Source organism: Mastacembelus armatus, chromosome 10 (genome assembly GCF_900324485.2).
Source record: "Mastacembelus armatus chromosome 10, fMasArm1.2, whole genome shotgun sequence".
Lineage (NCBI taxonomy): Eukaryota > Metazoa > Chordata > Actinopteri > Synbranchiformes > Mastacembelidae > Mastacembelus > Mastacembelus armatus.
Genome location: NC_046642.1, coordinates 17,304,184 through 17,321,548, shown reverse-complemented (window position 1 = coordinate 17,321,548; position 17,365 = coordinate 17,304,184). Strand labels below are relative to the sequence as shown.

General features: G+C 38.2%; 1 protein-coding gene across 1 annotated transcript; it reads left to right on the top strand.

Moving 5' to 3' along the window:
• The first annotated feature begins 13,938 nt into the window (after positions 1 to 13,938).
• gabrp (gamma-aminobutyric acid type A receptor subunit pi) lies at positions 13,939 to 17,335 on the top strand. Its single transcript, XM_026330500.1, has 9 exons — positions 13,939 to 13,991; positions 14,160 to 14,272; positions 14,403 to 14,470; positions 14,596 to 14,813; positions 15,921 to 16,003; positions 16,196 to 16,333; positions 16,459 to 16,611; positions 16,719 to 16,912; positions 17,015 to 17,335. Exons 1-9 carry the CDS (start codon positions 13,939 to 13,941, stop codon positions 17,333 to 17,335), a joined length of 1,341 nt encoding a protein of 446 aa, XP_026186285.1.
• The last annotated feature ends 30 nt before the right edge of the window (positions 17,336 to 17,365 follow it).

The following is a 17,365-nucleotide window of genomic DNA, read 5'->3' as shown; positions in this document are numbered from 1 at the left end:
GCAATGTTTTGCAGCCTGACACATGCAATGCTCTTACTTTGAAAATGTCCCTATTTGTAAAATAACAATCATGCAATCAAATACCACTGATCCCAATAACATTGTTCAATAATATAACTCTCGACTACGCCTGAATACACAGACATTCTCCAAGTTGAGATCACCAATGTCCAGCAGTCTTAGTCCATAGAAAATGTTTATCCAAATTCAAATCAAAGTTTTCCACCAAATGATGTGAAAATGCAGCAGAAAAAAGTGGATCCCAGTGTCTTAGAGTCCAGAGAATTCAGCAGCGAATGATTTCTCCTTCCTAAACATGGCTTATATACACGATTTGGGGAAAAGTGAAGTTTAAAGACAAACACAGAGCGCAATGAGAGCATGTGTATATATGAATCATTGCTATTTCACCCTAAAATATTTTCCATGTCAACATTCAGTAAACATAGCGATATGAACAGGGCTTTGCAGTAAGGGAGGGAGACGAAGGGGGGAAATTTTATACAATTTTCTTTCTGGATAGAACAAGGTAACAAGCCAAGCTGATCACATCCGGTTCTTCTAGATGCCAAATGAAATGAAATGACATTATAGGGGCTGAATTTATTATGCAGGGTGGAACCTGTATATGTTTAGGAGGCCGGGTGTGCACTAATGCACTCAGTATGGCACAGAGAGACTCACATTTATTTCTGTTAACCAGGTCTGAAACTGGACCAGACAAAACAAGTGAGATCCAAATTGAGTGTGTTAAGGTGATAAATTGCTCGACAGAATGCCAAACCAAAGAAAGAATGAAAAACAACCATGGGTCAGTTTTCAGTCTGCAAACGTGGCAATTAACCTTCAAATATTAAATCTCCTTCAGTAAGTTTGCCGCAGGCAGATATAGCATAAGAATAGCTGTATTTACAGTAATAGTACTTTGGTACAGAACTGATCACAACATATCATTCCAGGATGATAATGCAAACTGTGGTCTTGGCAAGGTAATCCAAATCTTACTGTTTTTAATATTCTCAGGAGAGACTGTGGTTAGTTTCTATGTTTTTGTTTTTTTTACAGCTTAAAAAATTAAAATGGCTGAGTGACAGATCTCTGACCCAGCTCCACTATCCACCCAAGCATTCTGACACAGAACAGCATTCATCAAATGCATGTGAAGCAACATATGTCAATATCTATACAATATTATTACAATCACTTTTTAATCAATACAAAGTTATTTAAATATTTACAAGGACGTTACCAGGTTTATTAAAGTTTAATCATAGTGTCAAAGTTTGCTTCAGGCTTTCAGATTTTGTCTCTGATAACAGTTACAGTTAAATGTGTACACACTCATTCTGAATGTGTATTGGCAGAGACTGAAGCTGCAGCATTGCCCACAGAAAGACGCTGAAGGACTTACTGACATTGCATTATGTTGTAAACAATCAGAAAAGCTGCAATTGGAGCAAATTTACACAAGAGCTCTGCACATCAAAGTCTTCTTACCTGGAGGCTTGATTCTCTGAAAAACTGAGGGACAGATGTTATGTTGTTTTGTAGCCACACATAGGGAAATACTAAGCACACCAGATCCTGGCTATGGTCCAACTAAATTTTGAATGTATAACGCAAATGTCATTTCCTACTGGTACTTCTTTTTTTCACAATTTTGCATGTTTTACTGCCAAATCTTAGTGTGCTTTTAGGTGGGTTTCAGAAACAATACATCTCACCACAAACTGCATCACTAGAGTCACAAAGTCTTCGGTTAGAAGCCATTCTGTTACTGTCAGCACCTGAAGGTTACCTCTGATGGATTACATGTCACATCGACTGTATGAATAACAGGAAATGTCCCAAGAAACTGTTGGTCTCGCATGCTTGGAAACCTCAGACTAGTATGTCTTCCAAACCCTCATAGCCTGTGTGTTATGACACACTGCTCTGACTCCAGTGACAAAACAAAGTGCCTGTACTGGTGGGGATTTTCCAGTGGCTATTTAGAGTTCCATATGAAGAAAGTAAATACAGCATATCATTCATACTTTAAAACACAGTAAGATGATATGTTTGCAGAATATGTAAAGGCCATATGGGGTTTAAGAGGGTGAAACATTCTTTTGTCCTCAATGCCATGAGACTGTTAAACCCTCAGGCTGAGTCAGCTAAGGAATCACCTTCCATTTTGGTCGGTGATGGTGGTGATTTTGTTTTAAACACTGGTGATGGCGATGGCTGAATGTACTCTATGCTATGCTGTCACTGGTGCACATTTATTTACTGTATGTGAGCTTGTCGGTATTACATATTTTGTAATATGTTTCAGGTATTTATTTTTAATGTTCTTAGTCTGTTTTCTGTTTTCTGCCTGGAAGACAGATTTCTGGCTGGGGATTTGAAGGGTTAAGTCGAATTAACATGCTGTATATGATGTTTTAGAAAATCTCTTCAATAAATCAATAAATAAATCAATAAATTCCTCTGTGTATATATATACATATATATATATATATATATATATATATATATATATTGTAACCCTGGTTCTAAGAACTAGAGTAGATTTTGAGGAAGTCGATGTCAGCAGACCCCTTAAGCTACAGAGCCTTTTTTATGTAGGTAGAGCCAGTCAACAAAGAGATGTAATTTGACCTTAACTGACAACCCTATTTAGACATGAGTGTTTGGCAGTAGGTGACACAAAACAGTAATTCTTTTTAAACAAATACGACATAGGAAATCTACCCACTTGTTTTTCCATGATAGTGAAGTGAGATGGTGTGACATGCAGGGACAGGTGAATGACAAGGAAAGAGTCCATCTAGTGGTCATTGAGAGAACAACAGTGATGTTTCCACACTGCAGCATTTTTTTTTTTTTAATTGCAGCAGAATGGTATAGCATGCACACTACATATACGCAGTCATATATGGGGTTGTGTTTATATGTATGTTATGTATGTTGCTGGCAATTTAATCTTAAAGAAATGCACTGCGTCAAAAGAATGCCATGCTACGATCCTACGGGTCTGTTAATGAAGATACAAACGTCACCAAACATCTGCTTTTTCATTACGTTGCTGGTCTATGGAGGTCAAAGTGAGAATCAATGTCCAGTTAATTGCATGGATTGTCCTGTGGAAGTGAGGGTTTCACACATGACTGTTCTGCATAGATAATCAATCCACTGGAAGACTGGACTGCTAATACAGCAACCACTTATTGGGTTTAACACAACAAATGCAAACATGGTAAATATTGTATCTGAATGACGTACCTCTGGTCATGAAGATTCTATGATCCATATTGTAACATTTTTACTGAAAGACTGATTGCGTTTGTGCCTCTGTTCAGACCAATTTTTTGATCTGTGATTAAATATTGATCACAACTCTTTTGACTGATAAATAGGATGTAATTTGACTTTGTGGGTGGACTGACAGATGTTAAGAGCTTCATCATCCATAGTATGTCTCGATGGCTAGTCCCAATAGGGATCGCATACACGAGCTGCACATTTCTGCATCACTCACACTATTACAACATAGGAGGGCTATTTTAGACTCAGAGGGTTTGGAGTTAAGAAAGAGGAGTCTGAAGGAATAACAAGTGTCGGTGGAGGAGAAAAGAATTATTCACGGATGTCCAATGAAGTGCAAGAAAGAGGGAACAAAGGTAACAGAAAAAGAAAAAAGAGAAAAAGGCTCACTCTCCCTCCCAGAGTATGAATGAATGACTTCACTTTCCACATGACAGTCATTAAAACAGAATATATTTTCCCAAGATGCAAGTCCACAGAGGACGCCAGTGCACACCTAAGTAGACTTCCAGCCAATATACAGTTTAAATAGCACACTGACATCCAAAAGTAGCATTCACACAAATCCGTATATCAGTAAAAAATATGCAGCATAGAAAGTGGCAGCACATATCCCCAGTGCCGTTAATTTATTTGGGATTAGCTAAATCTTATGAAAATCTGTACAAAATCCTCTTTCCTATCATATTTGACAAGAAGTATACGGAAAAACTAGACTGTTTTTCCCCTGAATTTTGTAGTGTGGCCAGTTTATAAAACCACTTCAATAAAACAGACATGTTTCTCATATTTAGGGTAAAATGTGAGTTTAGAAAGATTTGTAATGATAAACTGAGCATTTACTGAAAGACACAGACCTTAGAAAAATCACAGCCACATACACTATATAAATGAAAGATGAGGCTGTGAGGGTTAAGAGATGAGAGTTTTTTCACCTTGGAGAGATATAACATCACTTGTGTGACCTGGAATTTACATATTCAGCATATCAATGATGTGAAAGAACCAACGATGGAAAATATATTTTATTAATTAATTTATTTTTTCATGTTCACATCCTTTTTCACCATATTGGTGGGATTGGGGCTACAAACATCAAGAGAGCCATGACAGTGACTGTGAGTTTCAAAGCCCATTAACCTGTAACTTGCTGTTAAGCTGAAATCCCCTCAGAAGTCATTACACATCAAAGAAACAACTGTGCTTAATTATTCCTACTGCAGTGCATCTTAAATGTCTGCCCAGGACAGGTGGGCCTTGGCCTTCAGAACCTTCATCTTCCCATTGGCCTTTTCTCCAGTTCCTGAGTACATCAACTAGTGCATACTAATAGATTTGTCTTCATCCCTGTGGTGAAAGAAGGAGTTGTATATGTGCACATGCATACATGTGTGCATATGTGTGTGTGTGATTGTATTCGTGGGGTGGAGGAGCCTCTGCTGGACCATGCAGATGCATTGGTTCCTATATTGCTGCAGGAAAGCTCCTCCCCTCAACAGCTCACAGTGGTATAGTAGATACATTTAGACACTACTCAGTTGAATAGACACACTCACATTCCAAGGACGTGAAGACATTTGACATTAGCACAATATTATTTTTTAAATGACTTTTTTTTTTTTTACATCAATGCACTGCTGCAAATCTGTGAGTGTTTTGGAAATTCTATCATTTGACAGAGGCTAGTTCTCAGAGGATCAATAACAAGTAGCACAGAGGGAAGAACATGACATCAAGGTTGGTTGTCTCTGACAAGGATTTCCAAACCTTACCTGCCTTTTTTTAACAGGATAAAAGGAAAACACCCTCTGCTGACTTAGTTAACCGACCGGAAACACATATCCATTTCAGATGTTGATCATTCATTCTTAATTGTCTTTGTTACTTGCCTTTAAGCAGTTTTCAGTGCGATAAACCCCATCTGTGTTATTTACCTTACGCAAGCATCGCTTTAAGCACTTTACTGTGCAATGAACCCATCAGTGTTATTTGCATTCACATTCTTCTATGCAATAAATTCCCTTAGGTAAGTTTCAACTCATTCTCCTCCCACTGCTAGAGCAGAGACAATAATCTTCCTCCTATCACACACAGCAGGTATTCATTCAAACACAAGAATTACCACGCTAACACTGGAGATCTCAGAGTCGAATCTTGAGTGTCAATCAAATCTTGAGTGTTTGTTCCTAATACTTTGTACTTTGGCTTTACCACATTACATAGGAAATTCTTATAACTGTAATAATTAGTTACTTTGAAACGAGATATACACCTACCAAATACAATATAATCATAAAACTAAAGTAAGTATTTAAAATAACATTAGCTCCTCTTTTACCAGCTGGAATATTAAAGTGATAAACATTATAACGAAATAATAAATATGAACCAATAATATAAATACATTAATATGAGATGTGCAACTGAGTACATTTGGTACTTCAAGTGTATTGGTCTACTAATACTTTTGTACTTTTTTAAGTAAAATTTTGAGTGAAGACTTTTATTAGCAGGTTATTGCATAGTGGTATCTACTTAAGTAAAGGATCTTAGTACTTCTTCCACCACTGGTAATATGTTAAGTTTGGCATTCTCACAGGAAGAAAGTATTTCCCAAAATGTCAAACAATTTCTTCAAACTAAAAAGTACATGGATTAAAAAGTGGATGCTATTTGCTTTCATGGTTATAGGAAGTACTTAAAACGCATTATACTATTTTTGCCTATTCACCCAGCTAGTACATGAGCACACTCACACGTTTGAGGCGCTTGTCATGCAGATCTATGGAGGTCCTGTGGAGATCTGTGGAGGTGCCTCCTGGTCATTGGGAGCAGTGATCATTCAGTGATCATTCACATGGATTGAGAAGAGCTACTGAGAGCCAGGAATTAAGCCACGGACCTTTGGTTAGTGGATGATCTGCTCTACCTCCTGACTTTGCAAGAAGATTGATACCAACATGTCTGTACAATAAATATGAAGATACCATGATAAGATGATGAGCTTAGTTAATCAAACAGATCACAGACAACAACAGGTCAGCACAAGAATCAATGTCCAATGTCCAACAACCTTATTACATCTACATTTTTGTAATAAAAATGTGAATTATTCTTATTTTAATTATAATCTATCTAAAACATAAATCTATTAACTCTTGGCAGTTAAAATTTCACAGAATTAAAACAATTTTGTTTAGAGTTTAACATATGGTTGAAATAAAATGAAATAAAGCCAAACAGGACAGTTACCTTACAGAGAAAAGAGAAACAGGTCAACTAGTTTTTCAGAATTTAAAAGACAATGAATACACGTAAATAGACACACGACACAAAGACACAGAATACGGGTTCCCTGATAGGCATTACTTCCTTCTTCTCAGTACTATGGGCTTATCAGAGATGGCAGCATGAAGGTGACAGGGGGCTGCATTCCCTGGTCACCTCTCCTCCCTCCTATGGAATTAAAGGTGATGCCACCCACGACGATAACCACTCCTGACATGCCACTCATCTGAATTTCAAGTAGAAAGGCAAAAGGGACAGGACTTGCTCCAGGGAGAGTGGGTAATTCTGGAAGGGAAGACTATGGGTCAGTAGACTGATTTGATAAATGTAAGAAGTGCCATGAAAAAGCGGCTACAGCCCAGAAATTACATAGGAGACTAGTCATTAAAGTTAATGCTATAAATACAAAAATGTGGGTCAAAATGAAGGGAATGATTGGAAATAAAATGAGTTATAATCTAATAGACTTGACCTGAGAAACACAGAGAAGCCAATAAGCAAAAATTAATATTGTCATCACTGTGCAACAGTGTTTACATCTACTTTACACCCTTGACCTGTAATGGTTAATTGGATAACTTGGAACAGCATGAGATCCTGTGGGATCCACCAGGCTTGTTGATGGATTCACACTTCAGTCACTCAATAAAAACAGACAAGACATTTTATTTGATTGGTGAAAAAGTGACTGATCATTGTAAAGATGGAAACAAGTGAGATGAGGGTAAAGACAAAGAGGTTTAAAAATAGGCAGCATGGAGCTGGAGACCAACTCTAATGGTGTTTTTGTTAGCGTTTAAAACAATAATTTACTTTTATGCCTAAAGCTAAATGAAAAGGTTGACAAGAGATTGAACACAAACCATTGGACTTTCCCTAAAGCTCAAGCTAACTAATTGAGTTCCTAACCCTAACCTCATAGGTTTGTGCTTAAGCTTCACCACATAGTTTTAGTAGTCTACCTATGTATTTTTAGTTTCTAACCCTATGAACATAGTTTTAGTGCCTAAACTGAACTATGTACTGCACTTTTAATAACTTAAGCCAATCCATTTGCATCTCATATGCATGTAGACAAAGTGCACTAGGAAGAGATGTACTGGTTTTCCCATTTCCAGTCTGGAAACTTAGCTTCTAGTTGTAGCTTTATGAACCTTACAGAAGTAGGAATGGTGTCAAGTTTCTCAATTATTATCATTATTATTATTATTATTATTATTATTATTATTGCTGTTGTTGTTATGACAGACAAGGTTAATTGATTAAATGAAAGACTGCAAAATGAAAGATTAAAGTGCCTCAGATTCCTAAGTGGTTTGTGGGATGACGTAGGTGAGTAGTATGGCAGGGAAAGTTTTTATTTCTGATATGGTAGGAAGACTTTATATCCTAGTTGGCCTTCATACATCTTGTTCATGGGGAGTAGCTTTCAGTCTTCACTGCTGCTGACAGCTCTAATAACTGTCTGGATGGACCCGAAGGCGGAGCAGGCAGGCCAGGAGAGCTAGGAGAGAGTGGCTCATTCTGTTTTAGTTTCCTGGAATATGCACATAGCCAAAATAAATAAAAGAGTGAATTTGTGTAATACAGTATTAAATCCATATTATTATTGTATCAACAAAAAATTTGCCTATTACCGAATGTGGCTTTATTCCTGAGGATAAAAGGGTCAATGCTAGTTTGATAAAGCTAATATTGGCGGCAGATGGGTAATTGCGTGACATTAAAAGTAACAGTCTGTTAAAATCATGCAAATTTTCTCTGCCCTTCCAGCTATATTACAGATCAAAGAGTCATTGACTTACTTTCTCAGGCGAATGCCTCTCTTTATAGCAAGACACAATATCAATTTGTCTTACAAAACTGAAAAAAATAACTGCCATGTTGTGTTATTGTGCATTGTTCTCCCACCATGATATTTTTCCATCTTATAGTAAATAACCTAGCAGACAATTCATGTGGCAGTTTAAGAAAAGCAAATAAGAGTTTAAAATCAAGGGAGTAAGCAGTTTATTTCACACAGGATAATACTTCTTTCAACCCCTGCGGGCTGAGTTTCAAATCCCAAAGCCCTAATGGGAAAGTGGCAAGGCAGCTAGCTGCACTTCTGATGACACCAAAATGTTTGTGGTGTAATTCCCTGGACCAGGGACATTTTTGGTTACTAATTTTCATAATTTAAGTGCTATGCTACAGACTAGATTACTCGTCTTTGTACTACCTGCACTATTACATATGCAGCATATAATTTATTGTTTTTATAAGATATGAGACTACTAATTACTAAATAATTCAGAATTTTCCCCAGCTTTTAAATCTGTAAAAAGTTTAGTCCACACTCCTAAAAGCACACTTTTCTAAGGCAAATAAACTTTAGGTGGTGAGCTTATGCTTATTAATTGTGTGAGTGCTTATGAAGTTTATATAATTTTTCAGGTGTGATGGAGAGCACTGTGGCCATCAACTTTAAAAGAAATAGAGTCAATGTATGGTTTGTCTGTTCTGGGCTACTGTAGAAACATGGCAGACTAGCATGGCTGCCTCCATGAAAGGAGACCCGCTCCTTATGCAGATTTAAAGGCTCATTCTAAGATTAAGAAAATGTGGTTGGTATTTTCTGGTGATTACACACTATTGACAACATATTTATGAATGCTATATTCCATTTGCTCCATCTGCTAATAGATTGCTCTAAATACTACAAATTGAAATTTTATGTGATGAGCAAAATTGTAGACTAATGCTAATATAAGCACTAATTTGAATGTTAGCATACTTAATCCAATCAGATAGCCATACAGTATGCTGTATAAATCAGAGGTTCTGTTACACTGTACTGCCATGTTCTTTCTAATTCTCAAATGTACTTTTAATAAGATGCTTTACTAATGTACCAAATGAATTGTGGTTTCTACTCCCAGTCCCGAACAGAATGCTGTGCTATGCTCCATGAACAGTGTCTTAAAAGTATTTTAATTATTCTTATGTGGATACATTGTTCTTGAGGGACCAGGCTGCTAATGCCACACAGCCATCACATGGAGAAAAGACATAACAGCACTCCACCAAAACTTAAACAGCAAAGAAATGAAAAGATGGAAGATTGCAAAAATGAACATTATGAGCACAAACTCTATGTATTAACATGTATTGCAAAATCAGCTGGCCATATAGCAAACAAAGAGCCGAGAAAATAGTTAAATGACAGTTTTTGTCCATAGTATTTCAAGAAAGAAGCAAAGCAAACAAAAAAAAAATACCATATCTACTTCACATGTTGTGTCAAAAAATACACAGGCTCAATAGTTGGCTCACAGCGAAGGCTAGTGCAAAGAACTTAGACTCTACGCCACATTAATTCATACATGTTCCTCCTGAACATGGCAGCCGTCACAGTCCTTTAAGAGAGATTTATCTCTGCCCCTCTCATGGGCAGTCCTGTGACATTTCCATTTGTCACATAACAGCAAGGCACTGCACCAACGCGGGGGAATTGACGTTGCCATTTTCTAGCACCACTGTGAAGATGAGGAGATGACCATTAACCGAAACATGGTAACATAAAAATGCTTATTCATACTGATAGAGAGTCAGAGAGAGAGAGGGAAAGAGAGAAAGATGATTATGCAACAGGGGACTGATGGGGAAAAAAGTGTTTTGGGACAAATAGAGGCTGTGCATGTAAGTTTAATGGAATTCTTGAGTAGCTGGATGGATGACTGGATGGATGGATGGACGGATGAGGAAACAAGTGGCTGAAGGAAATAAGGTACAGGAAAATCAGTTGGGAAAATGAGCAACGTGAGTAAAGAAAGGCTACATATTTTTGTACCTCTGTAATGCCATATGCATTTAAAATATAAAATGAATTATGTGAATGGCTAAAACAGGCTAGAATTTAATATATGTAACACATTAAGTGAGGATTAGACTGGGAGGGCCAGTATAGAAATAACTAACATACCTCATGCAAGATAAATGAGGATTCTAATGGTGTGAAGTGTGTTTTATTACTCATTTATAAAACCACTATTTGCTTACTGTTTAAAATATCTTATAGGTTTGTTAGTAACAATTAGTTATTTTCATACTGTAGATTTTAAGAAATAGGTTTATAACACGTTTATAACACCACAGATTGACATTTTACAAGCTGGATTGCTGTTTACCATATATTATGTTGTCTTCATTTAATGTAACAAGAAAACATCCGTTTACATCGTTGTTAAACATTATTTTAACATTATCTTTAAGTGTCAGGAGAGATGTGTTCACTATCTCTCTTTCCCTTCACAATAAAGTGACAATATATAAATGATCTATCATTATTTTTGCCAGTTTGTTCACAGCTGTTAACAGCTACACAATAGCAATTAGTAATATTTTTTAACAATTATTCTTTATCTTAGAATTTTGTGGTGTAATGTATAAATTTCTTAGTAAATGCTGGTGCTGGCGTAAATGGCCTCATTTGTTCAACTCTGACAAACCAACTGTGGCTCATCCAGGTGCAGCACTCATCAGCAAGAACATCTGGATTTAGTTGCAGCCACAATCAGATTTTCCAGAAATGAAGCATCTGTGGTTTTGACGAAACAGAGTTGAATAGCAGCCATAAAGGAACAGGAAACTGGCAAATAAATAGTCATAGGATATGAGCTAGGTTGTAAAGTGCAGAAGAGACAGAAGTGCTAATGAGCAAGCTCCTCTAATGGATAAGTAAGAGAGAGTGGGTATAAGAATTGTATGCATTTATGGGATAAGAGAAAAAAAAGGAAAACATCCTCAATCACAGGCACATGTGATAGAGGAGACAGGTAGACAGAGGTAGCCAAGTGGATGTAAACTAACACTGAGTTGTCTGCCACTCCACAATCGTTGCTTTGACTTTAATTATTCATTAGCCCCCTAACGCACAGATCAAACATTTACATTCTCCCCCTCCAGTGCGTCACGGACTTCTCCATTTGTCTCATTCACTGTCAGAGACTGTGTGTGCACTCACATTCACATGATTCTCAAAATGACCGTATGTTTCTTCCACAGCACTCCTCAGTGCGATCTTTAAGTGCAAAAGACTATATTTATTAGAGAATAAAAAAAATCAGAGCATAGATTTCAGAATAAGAGAGCTTTATGATAATAGTGTGTTAGTGATGCACTTAATAACCCAGGACAGTAAAATTTCATATTGTTACTGAGCAGTTAACATCATTAGTACATTAGTAAGTACGAGGGAAAGCTAAAATCTCATAAGGTGTTATTAGGTCCTATACCCTCTAGGCTTTCACACACATGCTGGAGCTCTTAACAGTTGGCTTTCTGAGGTCAGACTGTATACAGTAATTAGGGTATAGCTCAGCTACTGAGCTGGAGGAGAAATGAAGAGCTAATAAAGATTAATCACATAATGTCAACTGTGCTAAAGCTTAATGATAAACACACTGGTCTTCGGGCTGCGGTTGACTGCTGTGTGTGAAGAAGTGATCACCAGCGCCATTACCAATACCACGAGTCTGCTCCTCGTTATGTTAAATAATCACTCTTGCAAGATCAAGAGCAATGCTATAACTGGAGACTGCAGCAGCTATTGTACCACCCTGCTAGATTTTTAAGTCATAAATTATAAACTGCAGTGGAAAAGGAAATAGAAAACAATTTTAATGGAACTGAGAGAAAGAGATAGACAATAATAGTCAAAAGGGATTTTTTATCTTATCAGAGAGTATTATGGGAACAAAGCAGTAGATAGACTCGGGTGAGAGGAAAATTAATTCAGATGAAGATATTGATGCAAAGGGAACAGAGTTGGAGGTAAAGAGGGAGATGGCATGAGGGAATATGACAAAGGAGAGCTTCGAAGCCCAGAAGGAGGTGTTGTGTCGGTGTTAATTGGAGGTGAAGAAGGTATAGGGGCAAAAATAAAAAATAGAGCACATAGAAACAGGAGAATAAGGAAAAAAAAAAGATGTGGTATATGGGATCAAGTTGGGTGTTTGTGTGTCTTTGAATACAGTATGTATGAGTGAAAAAGAGATGAGAGATCTGGAAATGAGAGGGTGAAGGCATAAACAGAGAGGGTGGGTGGGGGGGGGGGGCTGTAGGGGGACTGCACTCAGGCTTTGTAGGGAGATGAATACAGCCTTGCAGAGAGACAGAGGGATATGCACAAACAGTAAAACAACCAATAATATCCCACGCACCAGGACAAAACAATCGAAGCAACCGTGATTTATTGCTGGATGGAAGAAGCACTGGGATTTAGTCATAAATAACCTGAGGAACAGGGGCGATTATCAGCCATTGGCAACACTTGGGACAGAGAAAAGCAAAAGAGTGGAGGTGGAAACAAAGGACAGTGTGGAAGGAGAAGAGGAGTGACCTGAGGAGGAAAAAGAAAGCCAGAAGACTTAAACAGGTAGGAGGACAAGAGAGACATGAGATGAAATCTATGAAGGAATTGCATGTAAAAATATAGTAGTGAGAAACTTAAAAAACATGAAATGTAAATATGTGTTTGGGTGTGCATGCACATAAAATTGTGAGCAAAGGTAAAGAAAAGAAGGAAAGAGGTTTACTATAATCCAAGATTATATTATGTTGTTAGCCACTGCATAGCTTGAGGGAAAGATAAAGTGTGTGGATTCAAAGAGAAAAAGGAGAATGAAGAGGAGCATGCACAAACCTGCACAAGAAAAAACTGGGACTTTTGGCTCCTTCGCTTTCATTTGAATCATTAGGAAAAGAAATGAATTCTGTTGATATGCACTATTGTTGCAGTTTTATATAAAGAATACACTGAGTAATGAATAAAAATGTTTTGATAAGGTTCTGGCAACATGTGTTATAATGTTTGCTTTGGAAATGGCCGTTAACACAAACACATGCATGATAGATCCTGGTTGCTTGGATGAAACTAGACATAGGGAAATCTTGAGTTAGAGACAGGAGTTGTTATCAGTGGGTTTTTGTAAATAAATCATGAGGCAGTGTTAAATCAGCACATTATATACACACAAATAAATGCCTCCATGTAGTCTTATCTACAGGCCACATGAGCTGAAACAGGGAGGCTGGGATCAATACAAGTATCCAGTGTATGTCACAAGTATCAAGGCAGGGAGAATGGACAGCTTTATGCCATCAAATGATGAGAATGGCTGCTGTGCTGCAGATTTCCCCAAAGGTTTGTGATCATGCTCAGTAAGGTACTGCCATCCTATGGTGAAACTGTGCTTTCTCGTGAAATGCAAATGTGCAGAAGAATGAATTGTGGGCAGTTGTTCATGCATTTGTCAACCTCCCCGAGCAGAGTTGCTGACCTCATCCTGCTGAGCCACAATGTGTGTCCAGCTGCACACTCTACTGATCCTCTGCATGACCTTCACACAGTGGTGAGAAACCTCCACTTGAAAACACACACCTACAAGATAAAAGTTAACTTGTTGATTGATGTTGAGATTTTCACTGACTGAAAATGTAACTTCTCAGCTTCTACTTGGAAGTGTTTGGCCCTTTTTTTCATTTCCAACCTCATTTGTTTTCCAACTCTATTGTATTAGTGCTTGTATGTTCCCAAACCACCACTGGGGCGAATGGAATGACTCCCAGCTTCAGCCAACAATTCAGAGGCTGATGAAAGGATACAATCGCTACCTCAGACCCAACTTCAACGGTAAGACGTTTTTTTTTTTCAGTTGAGCTTTTCTTTCATTTTAACTTTGTCATAGCAGCTCAGTGTGTCACTGCGTCACCTGTTTGAGAGCTTACACATTTTTGTTTGTTTGTTTGTTTGTTTTTAAAAGAGGGTCCTGTGGAAATTGGAATGAGCCTTGATATAGCCAGCATTGATGCCATCTCTGAAATCAATATGGTATACTGCTCTTCCTACTACTTTTGTATCAGTGTCTGAATGAAAGAAAAGGTGAATGAGTGTGTCATTGAAAATATGAATGAATGAATAAAAGCTTCATCTTCTTTTTATCTTCATCTTTTTAGGACTACACTGCGACTATCTTCCTCCGTCAGCGCTGGTGTGATTCCAGGCTGGTGTTTCCTGGAAATGAGAGCGTCAGCGTAGATGGGCGCCTTGTCTCATTGCTCTGGATCCCCGACACCTTCATCCCAGATTCCAAGCGCTCCTTCCTGCATGATGTCACAGTGGAAAACCGCCTCATACGCATCTTCAGCAATGGAACTGTTCTCTACGCCCTTCGGTACATTAAAAACACTTTTGAAAGGTTCATGCTTATTGAGTTGACATTTACTGACATTTGAAAAAAGTAAGCTTTTCAGTTTGTATGAAAGTAACCTTAAATTAGAAAGTGTTAGTCATAGAAAAACAAACACTAAAGATGAAATCAGAAGGGAAAAAGGGTAAACACATTTTTTCCAGTTTTGTTTTTTTTTGTTTTTTTTTCTCACTCTTTTTTAACTCTGTTTTGTTGTGGTAATCAACCGTGAATTGGCCTAGGGTTCTGCTAAAAGAAGCAAAATTTAAAAAAAACGTTTATATATTATCACTCAGTTATATAACTTAAGGGAATACCATTAAATTCTTGTATTTTCCCTGCCCCCAGACTTTGTTAGTGAAGGTTTGCTGAGTCCCCTAAGGACACAGTGAAGATTTGTCCTGATGTGTAATCTCTCATGTCAAGCCATGGCTTATTCTGGTTAGACAGACTTGCTGAGGACAGAAAGGACAGTAGGCTGCAGAAATGCATCTTGGTTCCATCCATCCATTATCTATACCCTATATCTAAAACCCTTAACCACAGATTCAGCTGCTGGAGCCTATCCCAGCTCTCTTTGGGTGAAAGGCAGGGGTCCACCCTGGACAGGTCACCAGTCCATCACAGGGCCACATAGAGACAAACAACCTCACACACTCACACTCACTCCTATGGGCAATTTAGAGTCACCAATCAACCTGACATACATGTTTTTGGACTGTGGGAGGAAACCAGAGTACCTGGAGAAAACCCACACAAGCACAGGGAGAACATGCAAACTCCACACAGAAAGGCCAGGTTGAGAACCAGGACCTTCTTGCTGTGAGGCACCACAGCCTCCATGCTGCCAGTATCTTAATTCATGACTGTTAAAGTATCAACACAATCATTCCATACCTTTGATTTTCAACATTACATTAAGTAATACACAGAAATCTGTAATGGCAATACTTCGGATAAGAGTCTTTTTTTTTTTTTTTTTGCTCAGCAGGAAAACATTTGTTGTGCTTACTTGCTTTGTCCCACAACACGTGAGTCTTTCTGGGGACCTTTTTGAAAGTTACTAATGATCTTGCTATCAATACACCACAGCATCACGGCTACAATAGCTTGCAACATGGACCTGACCAAATACCCAATGGACAGACAGGTGTGCACCCTGCAGCTGGAGAGCTGTGAGTAGTACCTGTGAGATCCCAACAACCATCGTGCAAATGTGTAAATAATTATCATCATTTCATCATCACCAGCACCATCTTCATATTATCAGTGTAGTGAGTATCAAACTGGACAATGTTATTCTTATCAGATTAAATCAAACAGAACTAGTCAAAAATAATTCTACCTATATGTGTGTGTGTGGTCAGGGGGCTACAATGTGCAGGATGTTGTGTTCTACTGGACCAGAGGGAATGATTCAGTGAAGGGTCTGGACACGCTGCGGCTGGCTCAGTACAGTGTGGAGAGCTATCATACATCAGTGTCCGAGGCTGTGTATGAAACAGGTACAATACTCATAACTTACAGGATTCCTATCACATGTGCAGTTAAATACAGGAAACCTCTTGTGGAACACAAATGTAACAATTTATCTTCTATTTTTAAAAAATATTTTTGTGTCTCTTCAAAGGACAATACCCTAAGCTGGTGCTGCATTTTGCACTGCGTAGAAATGTGTTGTTCTTTATCTTGGAGACATATGTTCCCTCCATTCTGCTGGTGGTCCTCTCCTGGGTCTCCTTTTGGATTAGCCAGTCCTCTGTACCAGCTAGGACTTGTATTGGTTAGTATATTCTTTTGTACCTCACTATGTTGTGTTTTTGTATTATGATTGATTATCAGTGGATGGATTAGCTGACGCATAAGACAACAATGTGATTTGTTCTCCAGGAGTGACTACAGTCTTGACAATGACCACTCTGATGATGGGCGCCCGCACGTCTCTGCCCAATGCCAACTGCTTCATCAAGGCCATAGATGTTTACCTGGGTATCTGTTTCACCTTCATCTTTGGTGCTCTGCTGGAGTATGCCTGTGCTCATTTTTATACCATGCAGCACCAGACTATAGAGGATTTACGTAGGGTGAGCAACACGTTTGCATTTAAATGTGTAATGAAAAAGCTACATGTTTATGTTATGTAAAATCATTGTTGGCATCTTTGTCTCTATGTTTCTATTTATTAGGATCTTTTGAGGGAGCTCAATGAAACCAACGGAAATGGCTCGATCCCCATTGTCAGCTCTACCCAACCTAACCAGTCTGCAGAGGTTGGGTCCACGGCGGAACAGTCGGCGAGCAGTGACGCAAAGAACAATGCTGGGTCAAAGGAGAAGATGACAAGACAGGGCTGTGGCCTGTCTTCAGTTAAGGACATATCACACAGGGCAGCATCCCTCTTCATTGTGGAAAATCCACACAACATTGATCGCCATGCCCGCACCATTTTCCCCACAGCATTCTTATTTGTCAATATCCTCTACTGGCTTTACTATCTCTTTCTTTGAGTGGTGGTTTCAAGCTGCTATGTAGTTAAT